The 19294-nt window shown below is 32.1% G+C and overlaps 3 protein-coding genes across 5 annotated transcripts; 2 read left to right on the forward strand and 1 right to left on the reverse strand.

Moving 5' to 3' along the window:
- The first annotated feature begins 4351 nt into the window (after positions 1–4351).
- On the forward strand, positions 4352–9624 carry LOC108225029 (uncharacterized). 2 transcript variants are annotated; one of them, XM_017399828.2, is made up of 6 exons: positions 4352–4731; positions 4814–4869; positions 5498–5552; positions 6178–6258; positions 6343–6576; positions 9216–9624. In XM_017399828.2, the coding sequence occupies exons 1-5, from the start codon at positions 4542–4544 to the stop codon at positions 6570–6572; spliced, it is 612 nt and encodes a 203-aa protein (XP_017255317.1). In that variant the 5' UTR covers positions 4352–4541; the 3' UTR covers positions 6573–6576; positions 9216–9624. The 2 variants fall into 2 exon arrangements, with proteins under 2 accessions (XP_017255317.1, XP_017255318.1); XM_017399829.2 differs by having other exon boundaries at positions 4399–4731; positions 9180–9317.
- An 805-nt stretch (positions 9625–10429) lies between these two features.
- LOC108227020 (uncharacterized) lies at positions 10430–10994 on the forward strand. Its single transcript, XM_017402012.2, has one exon. It carries the CDS (start codon positions 10511–10513, stop codon positions 10850–10852), a length of 342 nt encoding a protein of 113 aa, XP_017257501.1. The 5' UTR covers positions 10430–10510; the 3' UTR covers positions 10853–10994.
- A 710-nt stretch (positions 10995–11704) lies between these two features.
- LOC108225243 (BTB/POZ domain-containing protein NPY1) lies at positions 11705–16763 on the reverse strand. Of its 2 annotated transcripts, none has more exons than XM_017400069.2 (4): positions 15972–16763; positions 14582–14651; positions 13004–14182; positions 11705–12521 (listed from the first exon to the last, which is right to left on the reverse strand). In XM_017400069.2, exons 1-4 carry the CDS (start codon positions 16028–16030, stop codon positions 11979–11981), a joined length of 1851 nt encoding a protein of 616 aa, XP_017255558.1. In that variant the 5' UTR covers positions 16031–16763; the 3' UTR covers positions 11705–11978. The 2 variants fall into 2 exon arrangements, with proteins under 2 accessions (XP_017255558.1, XP_017255560.1); XM_017400071.2 differs by having other exon boundaries at positions 11705–12392; positions 15972–16761.
- Positions 16764–19294: the final 2531 nt, after the last annotated feature.

A 19294-nucleotide genomic window follows, 5' to 3' on the forward strand; every position in this document is an offset into this window, starting at 1 on the left:
ATTTGCTTGGAGCTCCTTTCCATTCTTTAAGGATTCTCTTCGGATTCTTACTTCCAAAGTTAACGTTATAGTTTAATAAATAAAGAAACAACGGCTTAATAGAATTTTTATTCTGAAATAATAAAATATTTAATCTCTATACTACAATATTTAAATTTTACACCAGAACACTGAAATGAATCCGTGATAAGATAAGTGAAAATATAAACAAATTTAAAAATTACATAAAAGTTAATATTTACAATATTTACTCAAAAAAATTATATTAAATTTTATATTAGAACAATTTATATATTATGCACAAACCTAAACATTTTTACGAGCATAAAAGTACTGTTAGATCTCTCATTAGAACCTTAGTATTTTTGAGAACACTTTAATGAATCTCCATATTAATTGAATTAATAAATCTATATTAGTAAATTTTAAGAAAACACAATCATATATTTTTATTATATAACTACGTAATACCTTAAAGAATTTCTAAGAAAAAAGATATTGAATTAGTATCTGAAAATTTTAAATTAGTATGAAAATAATTTATAAAGATATCGCACACTTGGCACGCAGGACACTTAATGAATAATTTCATTTTTAAAATTTATCTTCCAAAATAAATAACAAACAAAAATGTAATTTTTATCGTAAGTAACATCTTAAAGAATATCTATAAAATCCGTAAGAAAATATAAATCATTCAATAAAATATGTTACATCGGTGAAGAACTCATGAATGATGTAAATCATATTGAAATAATTAAAATATTTATACCATGTCATCTAACTTTTTACAATTTTTAGAATTAAATTTCATATTTCAACTACTTTTCCAAGAAAATGTTATTATGCAAAAACTATTGAATATATATATAATGCTAATAAAACACTTTAAAGAATCTCATTTAAAAAATCAAAATAAATTATGAAATCAAAAAATTAAAATATGATGATAGAATTTAGAGAATAATTTACTATATGGAATCAACAAATTCTCGAAAATTTTTCTTATATTACTTTATTTGTGATTCTCATAAATATTTTTGAATTATTAATTTATTGTTTATGTTAGATGATTTTTTTTATAATTTATGATTTTTAAAGTGTTTTTGATTCTTTAATCTCATAGGTGATCGTGGATTCTTCGGTTTTATTAATGTGTCTTAATGAAGAATATATTATTATTATTTTTTTTTTTTGCTAAGTAATGAAGAATATATTATTAAGTTCTACTAAATAAAATAAATGGAAATGTATTTGGAGGAATACTGTAATGAATCTTTTAGAGATTAAATTTCTTAAACTATTACATATGTTGAGTTAGTAGGATAGAAATCAAAGTCATGAATTTAAAATAATACATTTTTTTTGAAATTTTGGGGTTTAGATTAACCATGTTGTACTTAAATTTTCTTGTTCTATAAGAACAGCTAAAGGAACATTATTTTTATTACTTAAAGTTCTGATAAGTGTTTACAATTAAAGTTCTATTAAATGTTTATTCAAGCATTTTTTTTTTTTGAATTTTAGACTGTAACTATTAAATTTTGATATAAACACTTTATTCAAGCAAAAAATCTATAAAAATTCATTACAACTGTTTTTTTAGCTCTACAAAGTGACTATTACATTTCAGTATAAACATTTTAATCGAGTACTTGTTTAAAAAATTTAGTATATATAATTTTTTCTGCAGTATAATTTTATTTTTTTATTTCTACAGAGTAACTATTAAATTTTAAACACTTTATTCAAGTGAGTGTTCTACACATTTTAATTTAATTTTCTATTTATAATATTCTACCGAAATATATTATAAATATTTTGAGTTCTTTTAAGTGATCTACATGTATCAGCATTATATTATTTAGTAGATTAAAGAATCTTGATGTGATTTTTCTTCTTCAATGAATTGGAGGTTAAGCTCGTAAAAGACACCATATCATATGATTTATAAAATATTTTTATATTTGACACATAATATATACCAACATCAATGCATTAACAAAAATATAAAGTTTGTTATCAATTCATTACCAAAAATATAAAGATTCTTGTGTGACCGATCTTAAAAAGTATTGTCATTAATGTAAATAATATTTGAAATATAGATAGATATATGTACGTTTCAATTTTCATTACTCATAATTAATTTGGACTATAAATAACTATGTATTATAAACTACATTACTCGGATTCTTTAAAATGTTCAATAATTTTGAAATAATATGTTCTTTTAATTCAAATTTCGAAGTTCTTCAAAGTGTTCCTAGAAATCTTATTTTAATTCAAAGTGTTCTTCAAAGTGTTCCTTGAAAGTTCTAAGTTATTTGTAAACTGTGACAATGTTCTTGTAGATGAGGTTATCTGGGGTATAGCCAAAACAAACTTCCACAAACTGCAACACTGGTGGTGGCATGTTTTTAAAGATGTTCGGTTAAGAATTCATAACTTAACATTCAATATAGGTGGAACACAATTAAGAATCCAACAACAAACTCCAACATCGTTAAAAAATTTAAGAATACCAGACAGCTTAGGTACAAAATCTGCATCTTTTCCTCTACATGAATTTTATGGAAAACCAGTTCTCTTGTGAAGGTCTACAGAAAAGAATAACAACACAAGAAGACGACCATACTTGATAAATATAACTGGTCCATGCCTAGCTACAAACCCCATAGATCAATGTTGCAGATTCTTTTGGTTTGGCTACCAAACAGGGAAAGGATGTAAGATAAATATAATGATTGATCCATCCGACAACGACACGGTGAATCCCAAACATGGTTAACACCAAAGGTGGAGTGATAGTAGATCATCACGATATTCGACCCAGGAGCGATGATGATGGAATCTTAGTATTTCGATCTTCTTGTATTTGGACTGATCAGTATTGTTCTTCATCTCTATGCAATAAAAATAGTTGGTTAGTTGTACAATACATAGACGATTTATAGATTTCGAATCATAGCCATCAGAAGAACAACAGAATTGTTATAAAACCCTAAAGATAACACTAGAATTTAAAATCATTTGACTTTACATGCACAACAAAAGACAAACCTTCGATGAGACTTGTCAACCTCCATTGTTGTTCTGGGAAAAAATCTATAAAGCTTGCTTCTCGACTAGAAAGGAAAGTATTATATAAGAATAAATATAAAACCTCCGTTGATATATTGGCTTTCAAGTACATGATTTACCAAAAATAAGGTGATCATTGATTGATGAAAGATGGACATTGTAAACACCAGTTTCCTTATATTTGTTTATACGCTTCGTATATACAAGATTTGTACGGGAGAATAAATAATCTTTTGACTAGTGTGCCCCTAAGAGTAATAATTAGAGATTTGAATAATCAATGGTCTATATTTAGTCTCTTGGGTCTCTTGATGAAGAAGGTCTCCCTAGAACTCAACCCATATATATATATATATATAGGAGGGTTCTGGTACAAACTTACAAACTTTTTTTGTTCAACACATATATAACTTGAGTTCAACATTATTTAAGATCTTTTGTTGAACATCAATTAAAATTGTGTTGGAGAAGTAAATAAACTAATTTTTCAATGTAAAAACTAAATTAAACGTATTATATAGCCAATATTTATCTTTCTAGACCCTGTCCAAACCCCAGAGGTATAGTTTAAGCATCTTTATAGCTATATTCAACACAATAATAATTAGTGTTCTACACCCGATGTTGAACCCCAGTTACAAATGTGTTGAATGCACGATTTATTTATGCGTTATTTTTAAAAAGTGTGATGTTTTTTCAAGAATTTTCAACATGAATATTTTCTATAACTAAGGATTAACACGATGGAAGAATAAAAAAAATTAAAAAAAAAGTTTGTAAGTTTGCAACTTACAAATTTTTTTATTTGATCTTATCCCTATATATATATATATATATATATATATATATATATATATATATATATATATATAATTTTTAAATCTCTTTAATAATAGTTAATTATTATTTTATCAATCTCGCATTACTATTATATCAAATTTGTATGAAATGATATTATAATATATCTCTTAATATTTATATTTGTTATTATATTTATATTTTTGTTTGTACTATTTTAGTAGTTGAAATTTTGAATCATTAATATCGTATAAATTCATTACAAGAAAATGTTTTAATCATCATATATTTATATTTTCTCTAATTTTGACTAAAATTATTTATTCTTAAGTGTTCAAACCGCACCGCACCACACGACTTATGTAGTTTTTATGCTAACACGGTACGGTTGCGGTTTGAATTTAAGCAAACCGCATGCACGATTTGATTTCCCGTTTTAAATAAAAAACGTGTCACCCGCACCACGATCACCGTGCCTCAAAATAAAAATCCAAAAAGACCCAAAAATTTGAGCCCGAACCCGAGAGCCTGTTTATTTGCTCCAAAATATAAGCGACGGCGACAATAGAGTCCTCCGAAACGGAAAAAGCACAGGAGCTTATTCCAAAAAAACCATTTTCAGCAAAACCCTTTTACTAGACCAGCTTGTAAAACTAAAAATGGAGGGAGTCGTGCCAGAATCAGTAATGGAAGCTGTGAACAGAACACTCAAGAACGTGGAAGATGTGAGGACTCACTTCCCCGACTTCTTGAATCAGTGCACTCCCACTTCTCTTGCTCAATTAGACCCTCTTGAACGTGCTCAATCTCTGCTCTTGCTTGCCAAGGCCACCACTGTTCTCTTTGCTTGTATGTTTATTTTTCTTGCTTTTTTTTTTTTTTATGGGTTTTTTTTATATTGTTTGATTTATATGAATTGATTGGTTTTCAGTGAGGCTGAGGTGCAAAGGTGTCCACCCAGATGACCATCCTGTTAAAACTGAGCTGGTTTGTGTTTTTATTTTGAAAATTTGTTATATGGGTGCTTTTCGTTTCAGGGTTAAATCATGGGTCTTATCTGATTTTTCTTATGTATGTATTGTAGATAATTTATGTTGTTCTTGTTCTGAATGCTGTTTGTTTTGTTTCATATGATTTTTCTATGTATGTTTGATCAAATAAGTCCCAACACATTTGTAAAACTAGTTTTAAAATGCTAGAATATTAGTAATATATTGTTCTTGGTTCTTGCCTTCTCGGGTTATAATGGTACAGTGTTGTATTATTTAAATTCCCTAAATCTATGACTTATGACCATTTTTTTAGTATCACTAGGCCTTTTAAAAAAGGTATGAAATGGTTTGATGATAGTTTAAAGTTATTAATTATGAAAATGTTTCTTTTTTATATTTGTACATTTTTGTCCTGTAATTTGTTAGCACCCACAACCCTTGAATATGTGTTTGTCTCTGCATGAATGAAGATTTCCTCTCCGGAGTTCATTTATCCATTTGACCACTTGGAGTTACATCTGTGTATGTTGTTTGGCAGCATTGTTGTTCTTTGTTCAAGTTGGTGATTCGGCTTTCACCTCTCTCGCATTAATCATTAATCTTTTTCTTACTTTTATATGCAGGAGAGATTGAGCTTGTACCAGGAAAAGCTGGAGAGATTTATAAATTTGAGTAAAGGTAGTATACACTTTGTTGCTAGTTTTATATATGAAGATAGTGGTACAACTTAATTCAATCATCATGTACTATTGGAAAATGTAGTAAGATGGTAGTCGTACATATTCTTTTCAATTAGCAAGCTTTAAAAATAAATGATAGGACATCTACGTGCAATTCTGAACTTCCTCTGTTATCCATGTTTAAATTTGTGAATTCAAATGGAAATACTAGAGTAAATTCGACCTATTTTTGTAGTCAATTTCTAAGCACGATGTTGGAAATCGAAGGATATAAATTAGCCTATGTTTGCATTACTACCTTCTGTTTGAAAATAAGATAAAATATTTTACCACTTCATCCAAATCTATTATTTCCATTGTTTTCCTCTACCAGCTCTCAAATTTTAGTTTTAGAACTGACCATTCTCTCCTTGCTAAACATAAAAACAACTGTTCATATATTTTTTAAATTCAATATAGTAGTTTCGTTAAGCAAAAAAACTTTAAGAAAATCCTTGTCCTGCATTTACGAACAACGCTCTTTGATTTATATTAAGCTCTTTACAAGTGGAAATTATAGTCTTGCTTTGCTGTAAGTGACATAGAAAATCTACTCTTATATAATTTCTCTTATTTTGTTGAAGCTCCGCTGCGACCTTCGGCTACTATAAATGCGCAGGCAGCAACACGCTTTATAGAGCATTCTTTGCCTGATCTTACACCAGGTATTCAGCTTATCTGCGGTGGTTTTATCTTTTCAGTTTTGTTGTTGACTGGATTTTATAATAGTGAATTTTATTCAATTCCAGAGCAGAGGCAAGGAATGAGGGAAATTAGTAGAGGGGAGGGTTCAAAGCTTAAGTATTTGGAGACAAATTTTAACAAAAAGAGAAAGTGTGCATCTGGTGAGAGAAAGTCTGTTCAAGCTGCTGCTCAGGAGTTTCTTGATAAAGCAGCCCGTGAGCTCCTTGGTGAAAATAATGGCGGTTTCAAGGGGCCTCTGCAACCTATGCAGTCTCAGGATTCAGAAGAAAAGTAGTCTGGTAAGTCTGGTCTTGCTTTCTTTTTCTGCTCCATCTAACATTTTATTGCTGGATATATGTCCTATGTTGGCATTTTAATTTGTTACATAGATAGGTTTCCGGTCTTTCAAATTTATGTTTACTTTGTACTTCTCTCTTGTTAGGTTGTTTCTCAAGTGAGACGTGCTTTAGTTAGATTTCTCTTATCTGTTTTGATGAATAGTGTCTTAGAGGAAGATGCTTATGGTTACAGACAATTGAGTAGAGTTATAATCGTTGTGGGGTATCAGTTGCATTACAAGAACTTTATATACCTTAAAAATCAATCCAATTATTCTCCAAGTTGTATGCATTCCAAGTCTTGAATTGGTTCCTTCTGTTTTGCCCTATCCTTTTGTTGTATAAGGAATTTCAGGATATATACCGAGTATACTTTAGAACTTGTATTAATACAAGGATGATGGGTGTCATATGTCAATGTTAGTGGGTGTTATGTTCAGAATTTTGTTATGGTAACTGCAATTTATATGTAGGTTTTTAATTTAGCACGACGGCTAGTTGGCTACTTTAAATAGTCTAAAAAATTATCATTTATTTTCAAAATTTTATTTATTTATCAAAAGACTAGAATTTTCATGGAAACCCCCCCTCTACTCATGTTGAGTAGGGTTAAGTCTGTGTTCATTTCATCTTCCCCAGTCCCTAGCTCCAAGTTAGACATAATGAGTTTGTTTGGTTTGGTTTATTTCTAACTTATAAATTGTTTCTAAGTAACTCTTCTATTTCGTGTTTGGCGAACCTTATTTACGTCAAGTGCCTATGCTTCTTTAGGATGATCTATACTTTATTTGCTCATTTTCTTTAAATAAGCTTTATGCCAAACATCTTAATATTAGAACAAAATGACTTAAACTCAATTTGTATCCTGTAGTATGTGGATGGTTGATTCCTTACAAGAATATCCTTTAATTTTTCCTCTCTAATTAACAGTCATTGTGTGTACATCAAGCAGGTACCAAAGCTTCACCAGACTTGCCAATGTTGGCCTATTAGAAGTTTGGATGCCAAATAAACAAACTTAAAAACTTGACTAACAATTTCAGTTGTGACCGAGAGAAAGGGTACAATTTTTGACAGCTTCAATCAATATGATTTGTAGAATCCATACTGATGTGTCTTTACAGAATATAATACTAGAAAATTTTCAAATCTTCACCGAGCCAAAGTTTAAGCTTTTATGGTTGAAGACTGTTTTTTTTGTTAATATGCGTGCTGAAAACTCGAGAGGTTGCCAACGTTCTTTTTTTGCAACTCAGTGCTTAACCTAAAAGATTGTCTTTGGATATCATGTCTACATATGTTTCTGGATAGTTCTGTGACTTCTGTCTACAGTTTCAATTAAAAACATTTATACTTAATTTTTTCATTTTAATTTAGAACAAGTCACACTTCCTTGTTAGATAGACATATATCCCTTTCTCCTAGTTACTCTACTAGTCAGCTTAAAGAGTTAAAGTACATCTAGGAATCTATATGCCTCATATTTATTTAAATCATTCCAGTCGAGACTAGGATAAAATACGGATCTTCATTCTCTTCACCCTGTTGTCTGTTCTTTAAGCCACTAGGACGCGGTGGCTGTGTCAGCCATATACATAACCAGGCGTTAAACCTGTTAGTTTTTAACTTTTTATTATTTTGTATTTAGGATAGGGAGCTCCTGTTGTAGGGTATCCGACAACAGACGTTTATGGATCAATTTTTTATTTTTGTCAGGATTTGTTGAAATATAAGCATAAGATCCATAAAGGGCCCTCCTCTAACACCTTAAGGTGTTAGAGGAGGCCCCTTTATGGATCTTATGCTTATATTTCAACAATTTATTGATCAAATTTGATTGAACATACTTTATAAGTGTATTGTTATTGTTCAAAAATGTACATGATTATTAACATCTTTCCTCAATGTGCTTATATGTGCATTTTATTTATTTATATGTGCCTTTGTGTTCTGCTATTGTTGGGGGCAAACGAATCTCATGGTAGTCTCTAGTAATGTAGGGGTTTTCGGCATCATACCCTTTAATAAAACCGGGGAAGAACACAGCATATGAAAAAAGTAAATTTATATATATATAGATTTATGAAAGTCAGAATTTGTATTACGTAGAATAAGAGGTACTGCTCAAATACGTGTGTACACCCAAAATTTGTAGTAATTCTATCGTAACTACCAGTGATATCACTAATTAACAAATCTGTAATATATTGTAAGAAACAGTGTGTATCAGACAACCAACTGATGCAACTTGCAGTGCTATGTTGGATGGAAAATGCATCCCACCTTGGTCATTGAGTGGCATCAACTGAATAATGGGTCAGGAGTAAACGTTTGATATTAGACCAATTTGGCATAGCTGATGGTTGCATATACATGCTGCTTCATATGTTTTCGACTACAGCGAAAGAAAACTGGTCATGATCATTTTAACCCTGGATATGGATAGATCATCTTCTTTCTGTTTATTTGTAATTTTCTGTTTATTTGGTGGTCGCCGCCAACATGAATTTATATCATAAACTTGGATCTTCACCGACTGTAGCTTATGATCTGTTCTTTTGCAGTAGACAGATGACTCAAATCTCAATCTTCTGATGCAGGATCATGCGGGAAGCATCATACTGGACTCTGTGGTCAATACAATTTGAGGCCGTGATTTACTTTCAAGTACATGCATGTACCTATCTGTATGGCCAATGTTGAAACTTCCTTTAGTAGTCATCCTCATCCTGCTTGCTCTTATGTTCAATAGTTGGTCCAGCATTAGTAATGTTTGTTGTTTTTGCCGTCTGATTAATGTTCACAATAATCAGAGCTGTGTAATGCTTTCTATTGATGTTGGGCTGTTGGTTTAACTTGGTTTGTGCATCTGTGAGCAAGGTTTGGGTTTTAGTGGATACAAGGGAAATTACCGATCTTCCTCACTTTGGGTTCAACTTAGTTTAACTCGTTCAACAGCTAAAAGATTGGACATATGTTTGGTATTTTTGAAAGGTGCTTGTTTACATACTTTCTGTGATATATTATATATTTTGTCTAGAGAAATTTTACTCAAAATGGTCAAACAATGGTCGTGTTTGGAAGTTAGAGGTTTGGGGTAAAACTAGAAATTGTTTTAGAGGTTTGACAATTTCAATCCGCTAATGTTAGTGTTTGATAGTTAGCGGATTGAAATAGAGGGTTGAGCCCAAAAAATAATTTTTGAAAAGCCAGTATAAGGAATTTATAGATTAGGGGTTTTGGTATGTGGCATAAAATGCTAATCAAACATTTATTTATGAAACAGTTTTACAAGAAATGGTTAATTCAATCTGCTTGATAAAATACTGGACAAGAATCTCTTTTTATTGAAAATGTTACGTATTAAGAAATTATCCCAATTTTTTTTTTTTTTCTCATTCACTCCGATAACAATAATACTCTCTATATACACATCAATAACTCAATCATAATTTTCCTCTTGCATATGACATCATTTGATAAAATTTTTGAATCGAAACAGGAATTAATCAACATTCAACAAATCTAATTAACATTGTTCACGTTACTAAAAAAGACCATTGTTCACGTTACTAAAAAGACCATTATTTACGTTTTTTATTTATTGCTTTGGGCAAAAGAATAAAAGTCAATTCATCCTTATATAGTTATATCAGATTTTGATGAGAGCGTAAACCCTTGAACATGTTGACCTTACGAACCTCAAGAAAGAAAAGAACACGTAGCAGGAGACCAAGTAACAGATGTCGAATACACAAAGCTTCACTAAAAAACGTGGCAACATTTTAGCGTCTTAACATATATTTTGTGGAAACTGCGAGAAGATAAATGCGGCAAGTAAAAGAACAAAGCAGTCCCCCAAGATCAAAGAAAAAAAAATCTAAATCCTGATAAGATGGGAGAAGAGTGGAGAAAGATGGCGGACACACACAAGATGAGTCCAGAAGAAGTGAGAAAGGCCGGAGTAGAAGCTTCTAAAAGGCCACCAGGCCAGAACCCTGGCGGGGTTCTTCACCAGCGTCGTAACTTGCCCTACAGCCCTTACGCTATGGCGGTTGGTGGGCTGCTTATCATCGGAGGCATTGGCTATGCAACCCTGTATACGAAGAAGAAGCCGGAAGCCTCGGCGGGTGATGTGGCGAAAGTGGCGGCTGGGGTTGGTTCTGTTGAAGATACGCACCCCCGGAACACGACTAGTACTAGTAGTGTGTCCGGGAGCACCGGTGCTAGGAAATGAACAAGTTGATTTTATGTGCTTTTGGTTCTTGTTATGCTCTTGACTTGTCAACTTATGCTTGTTTTTCCTCTCTAAATTACTCTTGGATTCTAGATTTCGACTTCATTTGGTATTTTAGTAACACCACAACTAGTGCAAATTTGTTTTCAACAAGTTTTTTAAATTTCAACTACTAGAGAAAAAAAAGAGAGTATGTGTGTGATTCATCAAGTTGATAGATTTAAGTTTTTCTTGGCAGGGATACTACGATCATCTTCCTTCAATCATGCAAACAATTGCAAGATTTTGCGTTGATTTTTCCAAATTACTCCCTCTGTTCCATTTTAACTGATGTTTGACTTTTTGACACGTATATTGAGATGCAAAAAACCTATATCTACCCTTAATAAAAAAATTCAATTTTTATATCAAATTAAAGTTTAGATTCTAAATTTTTATTTGATATAAATTTTATAAAGAATGATTATGTTTAGATATGATTTTTTTAACACCTTAAAATACGTGTAAAAAAGTCACAAGCAGTTATAATAGGACGGAGGGAGTATAAGATATGGAACTCTAACCTTCAAATTGGAAATCAAATAAAGAAAGAATTAAAAAGAATTATAAATTTATATTTTATATGCTTCTTAAAAAATGCGTGAAATGTTATGTATACTCTATCAATCCCCTCATTTTTTTACGTTTTTTCACACTCACTTATAAATATAGTTTATACTTCTTTTCATCTGAATAAAAATTTATTAAAAAAAGTTATGAAATTATATTTTATAAGAGTCTCAAAATGCGTGCAAACAGTGCACGTAAACTACCACGTGGGGTAATGAACAAGCAAAATGCTAAATTAAATAATGAACAAGCAAAAGGCTAAATTAAATAAATTAATGAGTCGCATGCAATATAATAGCAAGGACTGAATGAAACAATGGCACTGATCATGGTTCTACAGTTAAGTTAAAAGAGTATTTGGGAAGTAGAAAGTGATTACAAATTTCCCCCCGCAGTGGAACTAAAACTACTAAGAGTCTACTCCAGTTCTTGAATCAGATCCTACCACTTTTTACACTTTGCATATCTCAGCCTTCTTATACTGCTTAATTCAAAATATTACCCTGAATACTATACCTTAGGATATTGAATGCCTTCTATCTCTAGCAGTTGATGGAGACTCCTTGACTTCTCCTCGGATCATCGAACTTGGACTCTGTGAACTACCAGATGTCTCGGAGCTCTTAGCTTCACCCATGCCGTTCCCTTTACCGACAACCCACAACTTATCAAATATCCTCCGTGATCGGGATGGAAGCAACTGGATGGCACTCTTGTGTTTGCTACCTTCCTTGATCAACTTGCCATTTTTCTGAAAATCTTTGTTGGTGGTTCTGAGCTGACTCATTTGTTTCTGGAGGGTCATGGGCTGTGGCTCAGATTTCTCCAGATCTTCATCAGTGTTGGTTGTGGAGCGTGACACTTCCAGACTGCCACTGCTGTTAGTATTTTGGACTATAGCAGCTGTCCGTACCTGCTCGAAAAACAGGACCTGTACCACAACACGGAGTGGAAGTCTTTCATTCTGTGCTGCATGCATAGATGCATTTGCAGTAAATTTCTTCACATCCATCATACTACATAATTTCTTCCTTTCAGCTTTTGTCAAGATTGGGTGTTCCTGAGTCCATCACAGACCATTGTTTGTCATTTTTAAAAAAAAAAAAAAAAATCTATGTTCTTTCTAACATAAATAGAAACTACAAAATCGGGGGATGGCTCCCAAAAAAACCTGGGAGGCAGGTGTCAAAGAATCAGCATTTCACCCGCCTCCAATATGAATATTAAAAAATTTAAGTCAGAAATAGATCTAAAAAGTTTTCTTTAACTATCCTGATATACTAAAGAACTTCTAGTCATATATGTTACAAGTTTTAACTGTTACAGTAATACCTCTTTATATATTGAGTTGGTCCTAGGATCCACAAGAATAATAATGCCAGAATTAGATTGGTATAGAATTGAACAGCATAACATGCAAAGATTTCTAGCATTAGTACACAGCCAGAACTCGCCAGATAAAATCGGAGATGAGAATTTCTCATAACTTCATTAATCAAGAAACATAGTAAACAATAGTATATACGAGTTATGAAAATGTACCTTGAGATAGATGTCAATAGCCCAATACAATCCATCATGAATTGGTCTGGCTGCCTCTGGGATGGACTGTGACAAGTCTATAAAACAGGAAAGAGCAAGCTTTGGATCAGTGGCAATTTCAGCAAGATACCTATCTATCAGTTTGCCAACATTCAGCAAGGGTCCATGCCCCAGCACAAAATCATCTGTGTTCTTCTCATTCTTCAAGACTATATTAGAGTCTTGTCCAATGTTTTCATTCATCATAAATCTGTGAACAAGGCACTGCACAAGGTCAACATCATATTTAGTATCTTGTGTGGACTGTGCCGGGATCAAAAGATCACTAGCAGTAGCTTCATCCAGCTTCAAACTGATCCTCTCTATTAGATCTTCCCTTGATAAATCTTCTGCTCCAATCAGAATAGCAACTTTCAATAATTTCAACAGAAAACTACAGGAACAACCAATACCCTTGTCTGAAGGCAATAAACATATTATTGTTTCTACCAAGGACTTATTCCTCTGTTGATGCACGTCAGACAACAAAGCCTCCACTGAATCTGGCAACCATCTAACAGCGTACGTCTTTAAAGCCTCTCCAATGATGTTTGCATCCATCCTTCCCTTTGATTTAATAGCAATCATAACACGCCTATAGAGACTAATATCCAGTTCACATATATCTTCAATCCACCAATCCTTTGGAACAGATGCAGATCTATCCTGTACTTTTGTGGTGTCATCAACTATTTCATTGGATAGGGTTAATTTTCTGTTATACGTATAGGACCAATTGATGCTTGAAGGATCCACAGAAGTCTTAGACGCAATAGAATCCACACATCTCCCAACCACCTTCAGCTCTTCAGACCATGGTAAAAGAGAAGATGTCGTTTGCAGAACATTAATAGAATCTTTCCAGCTGCGGAAAAGACTGGAATTTAGGAATACCTCAACTTTAAAAATAAGGTTTCCCCTGTCAGCGTCTTCAGTCATTTCCAGGTACTCAGCACCACAACGAGCAGCAACTACATTGTATGCATTGAGAGTCACCATCATCCCATAGCAGAACTTCGCACAAATCTCAAAGTTTTTTGGACCCCCAGGAAAATCAGGTAGCAGAATTTCATTTGAATCAACGTCAATTGCTCCAGATACTAGTTTCTGCAACCGATTGCTCTTTGACATGAGAGGAAACTGAAGAGAAATGCAGAATATATAATTAATGGGTGTATTAGAAAGGAGTGGGAAGATAAATCTAAAAACCAGTACAACTAAACAAATATTCAAAGGAATGTATACAAGGTTAGGCAGAGAAAGGTTTATGGCACAATTTAGCAGTCAAAGGTAACCATGGTCCAAATTTATCTTGGCAAAAAAATGTATGAGAACTCTACAAGGTTACTAGGTGTAAATCAGAAAATGTACTAGAAGGTCGACCAATGATCTTCGCAGCCAGGACATCCATATGTACAAAGTAAAGGGCAATAGATGATAATTGATGGAAGGAAAAAATAATGAATTAAAGAAATGCAAAGTTGTTAAACAAGAGAGCAGTAGGACATACATAACATTGCTACATGCAACATAAATTACCTTGTGCAAGTAAAACTTTACTTCGCCAACAATGATTGTAACATCTGTTGCCAAATCAGACGAGACGTGCCTGCATGATTAATATTATTTGTTATGGAAAAGTAAAGCAAAGCACAGATACAGTATATTCTTTCAGAAACAAATTCCGGAGTAACACTCATTTTTAATAAATAAAAAATTAATTTTAATGTACATGTTGTACTTAACATGAATATAAATATAATATTGCTCGAAATATAATGTGTACACTAGAATTGTAATATAATATATGAAGATAAACTAGTTAACAGATTGTAATGCATTAGACTTGCTATCGCACACTAAATCCGACGATAAATTTTAGGCTTTGCCGATTTCAAGTTACTCATATAATTCGTAGTGGTGTAGTGCTATGGCATAATTTTTAAATTAAGCAAATGGTTCCATAAATAAGTTACATCTATAACCAGTTCAAGGCGTAAATCAATTCTGAAAAGTTATAGAGAAATCATGTTAATATAGAAGAGAATTCTTTAAAACTGTTAACATGTAGCTAAACGCATGTTAATGATCACAAAATACACACACACACACACTTTCTCTGGGTACTCAGATATGTGAAAGACCTTGGTAGTATATCTGTTATAATTTCCGCATGAGGCCTTGTTTAACATTAAGCCTAAATATACATTCTTGAGGAGACTTACCAATTCATAATATGGTTTTGCTAGAACACATAAATTAATTCCCAGTAAAGGTGGCATCATTAATGTATCAAACTTATAAGCTCAGGAGAGTCCTTTAATGTGAATTCCATAACTCCACAAGGACAATAATGGAACTGATAAAAGAACCATCTCAAAAAATGTTTCTCTAGACAGGTAAGCTTATATTGATGAACCTATATGTAAAAAGTCCTTTATAAAGATAGTTGTAACAGGACCACCATCCAAGCAAGATGAAGGTAGTTCAAGACCTGGACCACTGCTAGAGTGGTCTCATTTTCCAGCCACTCTTGCATAAACTCCCAGCATTCCTAGTACCAACCTCAATAGCAAGAATACTAGATAGATAGTAAAAATAGTAAAAACACAAATTCTCCCTGCATTCATGATTTGAGACCACACCTGAAGGATTTTTACCAAATTGGTCTACTCCTCCACAGATATCAAACACAGACAACTAGTGTTCACAAAGTTATCACACTTGCAACAAGAAATCTGCTTTAAAAAAAGGAACTTGAAAGAGGGTTGCATGGTCAAACACAAAATCTTGGAAACAGAAATGGTGAAATAGTTGACATGCAGACAGAGGGACATGGAAAAAGAAAAACAGCAAACAGTCAAAGTAAAAACTTTTGAAAAGATCTGCAGAGAGGGTGCATAAAATGCATCATCAGCACAAAATGTACCTGCAGTTGCCTTGAGCATAAAATGCATCAGGTTTAGAGCCCAGCTTCATATACTTCATTTTAACCAAATTGCAATCCCTCTGTATGATACTTGTTGTAATATTTTTTTCTTACCAAGAACAACCCTTTTCCCAGAACTTAAGTCTCTGTAGGAGCAAGAAAAAATAAAGACAAAATGCTCTCTCTCTCTCTCTCTCTCTCTCTCTCTCTCTCTCAATACTTGTACAAGAACTATCCAACAGAAAAACATACAAGCAAGAGTATAATCAAAATCTGAAAGATGAAGAAGGGGACCTCGAGAAGAGAGCAGAATAAATGATCCACATTGATGACAATGAATGAAAACTCAACAACCCAGAAGAGAAGAAAAAGGGTTAAAGAGTGGGGTGTATTCTGTAGCAAGAAAAGATGGGAAAAAGGGGAGGAGGGGGTATTAATTAGCTCGCCGCCTTTGCCTTTAATCCTTGTGATCCGGGAAGATCTGGGTCATAGCCGAGGTGGGAATCTCGAGATGTTTATATTACTACTAAAGTACTGCTCTAGTTTGTGTGTAGTTGAGATAATGTATGTATACATAACATGTTGTGTGTGTATCGTTTTAATGATGATGCAGCAGACTATACAGCAAAAAATGTCTCCCTGTACCTTCTTCTCCTTCTGAAATCTTGGCAGAGAAAAGCAGTTTGAGGAAACAGAGCTACAGCGTGCTGAGGAGAGGATTCCTCCCAACTATTTTCTCTGCTTTTACTTGTTTATCTTACCAACATGTCTCTTTCTCCCTCATCTAAATCTAATTTAGACCTCTTTCATTTTTTCCAAATTATTACTCCCTCCGTCCCCCGAGTAGTATACATTAAGATACGGAGACGCGGCACGGACTTTAATGCTCCTCTAAAATGTAGTTGTGTAATTTATTATTATTTTTTTTTAATTAAAGTTTGGATGTTATATTTTTATTCAAAAAAGGAAAATCTCAAAAAATAAGTTACGGAACTATATTTTATAAGAGCATTGAAATGCGTGCCGAGCAGTTAAAAAAAACCGTATATAATTAAATGGGAGAAGGAGTATATCAGTATTTTCATTATACATTAATTATTTATAACTTAATATTTTATATTTATAATAAATAAAGAATCAACAAATATTATATAATATTATGAATTCATATTTTCGATTCAACTTGGATTCAAATGCTCAACTTGTCTCACACATCTACTCATTTTTGACATTGCAGTGTTGATAATTTGCATGCGCTTTTGCCAGGATTCAGCCGGACGTCGAGGATATTAAAAATTCATGAAAGAATGAAAAGCATTTTCAATTCGAGCTTAAAATTGATCTTTAGATTAGTTGATTTTTTATGATAGAATTTTGAGAAGTGTTAAGAAAAATTTGACATAATTGTACATCTTCCTCAATTGAGTAATATACACTACAGTTTTCTGAACTATTTTTTCTAGAATATTAAGAAAAGAGATGATTAAGTTGTGTTAAAATGAGATGTGTATGGGTTCTTTTTATAGAAAACTAAAAAGAGATATAATATTATATCTAGCGGTAGTTTTAGAATGAAATATAATGAATGGAGCTGATGGTGAATTGAAGAATTACATTATCTTTCGATTTGATAATGGAGCTAATGAATTTTATAATAATGCAATTTTGCAAGTTATTCAAAATAATAATTATATTATGGAGCATTACAGATTGTTCTATTCCTGATCACATAGTGATTAATCGTGGGCGAGAAGTTATGTATAATAATCTATACAGTGATTATCTTGGAGAAAATGCTCGATTTACTGAAAAATGTTTCGTCGATGTTTTCAAATGGGTAAAAATCTATTCCTTCAAATTTTGGTGAAATCAGTGCTCATGATAATTATTTTTTGTAAATGCATGTGGGCAACTAGGATTTTCAGTTTTGTAAAAGATGACAACATTTTCAATGTTGGCCTATGCGTTCTTGTAGATACTATTGATGAATATGTCAAAATTGGAGAGTGTACGGTTATTGAAAACTTAAAAAAATGTGGTCCTATAGTTGAGGTGTTTGGACCTCAATATCTTCGTTCTCCAAATACAAGTGACGTTGCTTGAGTTCTTCTCATTGGAAAGAGTAGAGGTTTTCCTGGAATATTGGGTAGCTTGGATTGAATGCATTAGAAGTGGAACAATGGTCAAACGACATGGGTGGGACAATATGCTGGTCGAAGTGAATGTTCAATGTTATTTAAAAATTCAAACAATGAGTTTAGATTGTAGAAGTGGGGTTTTATACAATCTAAACAACTTTATCAACTTTTTCAAATTAGGTAGTATTCAAAACATAAAACTAATAGAATTATCTAAACAGAGATTAATATGAATTTCAGGTTGATTGTTTTAATATTGAATGACCTTCCATGTAAAAATATAATCGACGGCTTACATAGATTTGAAAAACCAACCTTACAAAATTCTTGCTAAAGCCATTCTTGGTTGCTCTTCGATCTACGCACGTGTACTACTAGGAAAATAAAAGGGTAAAGATTGGGTTCCAACGGAGGAGAAGGTTGATGACGAGGCCAATCGATATCCTTAAATCATTAACTTTATTATGAAAAGGTTCGTGAATGCGTGGAGTGGAACTCTCAGATGAACAGTACCATCAACATATGGGTGCAACAAAGACAAAGTGTATGGAATAACAAGCCAAAATTGATGCACGTGGGGAGGAAGAATTTTGGAAAGTTTGGCGCGATGAGAGAAACATATATATTAATTTCTTTGTTCTTGAGAATCATACAGTGGCGGAGGATGAAGACGTTGCGAAGACTATGTTTTCGACCTCATGCAGGATTAATAGTGTTATGTTTTGATTCCAACTTTTTCAAGTTTGAATTTTAAATTAAATATTTGCATTTTAAATTTGAGTTAATAAAAATTTTAAGTTGGAATGATAAATTTGCGTTATTAACTGTTTATTTGAATGATTATATTTTGTTTAAATATAATAATTTTCTTAGTTCTAATTGTGTTAATTATTATCTAATTTTACAAATTACAAATAATCGAACATTAAATAAAATTTGGCTACTAAAATTTTATAACAATTTTAAATTTTATTAGACTTTCTAATCTTTAATTAGAATTAATAAAGTAAAATAAGTTATCTCTTTTTTAACTCACATGGACAAATAATATAATCATATTAAATAAAATATATATAAGTTATATTTATATATTAGTTCTTATTATCTAAATATAGTATCGTATTATATTATTATTTATAGTATTAATAATTATAAATATTAATACGATTTTTGTCTCGGGTTTGT

This window comes from Daucus carota, chromosome 6 (genome assembly GCF_001625215.2).
Source record: "Daucus carota subsp. sativus chromosome 6, DH1 v3.0, whole genome shotgun sequence".
Taxonomy (NCBI): Eukaryota; Viridiplantae; Streptophyta; class Magnoliopsida; order Apiales; family Apiaceae; genus Daucus; species Daucus carota.

Excerpts from the sequence above, each read along its gene's own strand:
- LOC108225029 (XM_017399828.2), top strand. The coding sequence starts at position 4,542 with ATGGAGGGAGTCGTGCCAGAATCAGTAATGGAAGCTGTGAACAGAACA. Across the intron at positions 5,553-6,177 it reads ATTTATAAATTTGAGTAAAG|CTCCGCTGCGACCTTCGGCT; the intron begins GTAGTATACACT and ends ATTTTGTTGAAG. Across the intron at positions 6,259-6,342 it reads TTTGCCTGATCTTACACCAG|AGCAGAGGCAAGGAATGAGG; the intron begins GTATTCAGCTTA and ends ATTCAATTCCAG.
- LOC108227020 (XM_017402012.2), top strand. The coding sequence starts at position 10,511 with ATGGGAGAAGAGTGGAGAAAGATGGCGGACACACACAAGATGAGTCCA.
- LOC108225243 (XM_017400069.2), bottom strand. The coding sequence starts at position 16,030 with ATGAAGTATATGAAGCTGGGCTCTAAACCTGATGCATTTTATGCTCAA. Across the intron at positions 14,652-15,971 it reads TATGCTCAAGGCAACTGCAG|GCACGTCTCGTCTGATTTGG; the intron begins GTACATTTTGTG and ends TTAATCATGCAG. Across the intron at positions 12,522-13,003 it reads CTATTGACATCTATCTCAAG|GAACACCCAATCTTGACAAA; the intron begins GTACATTTTCAT and ends TGATGGACTCAG.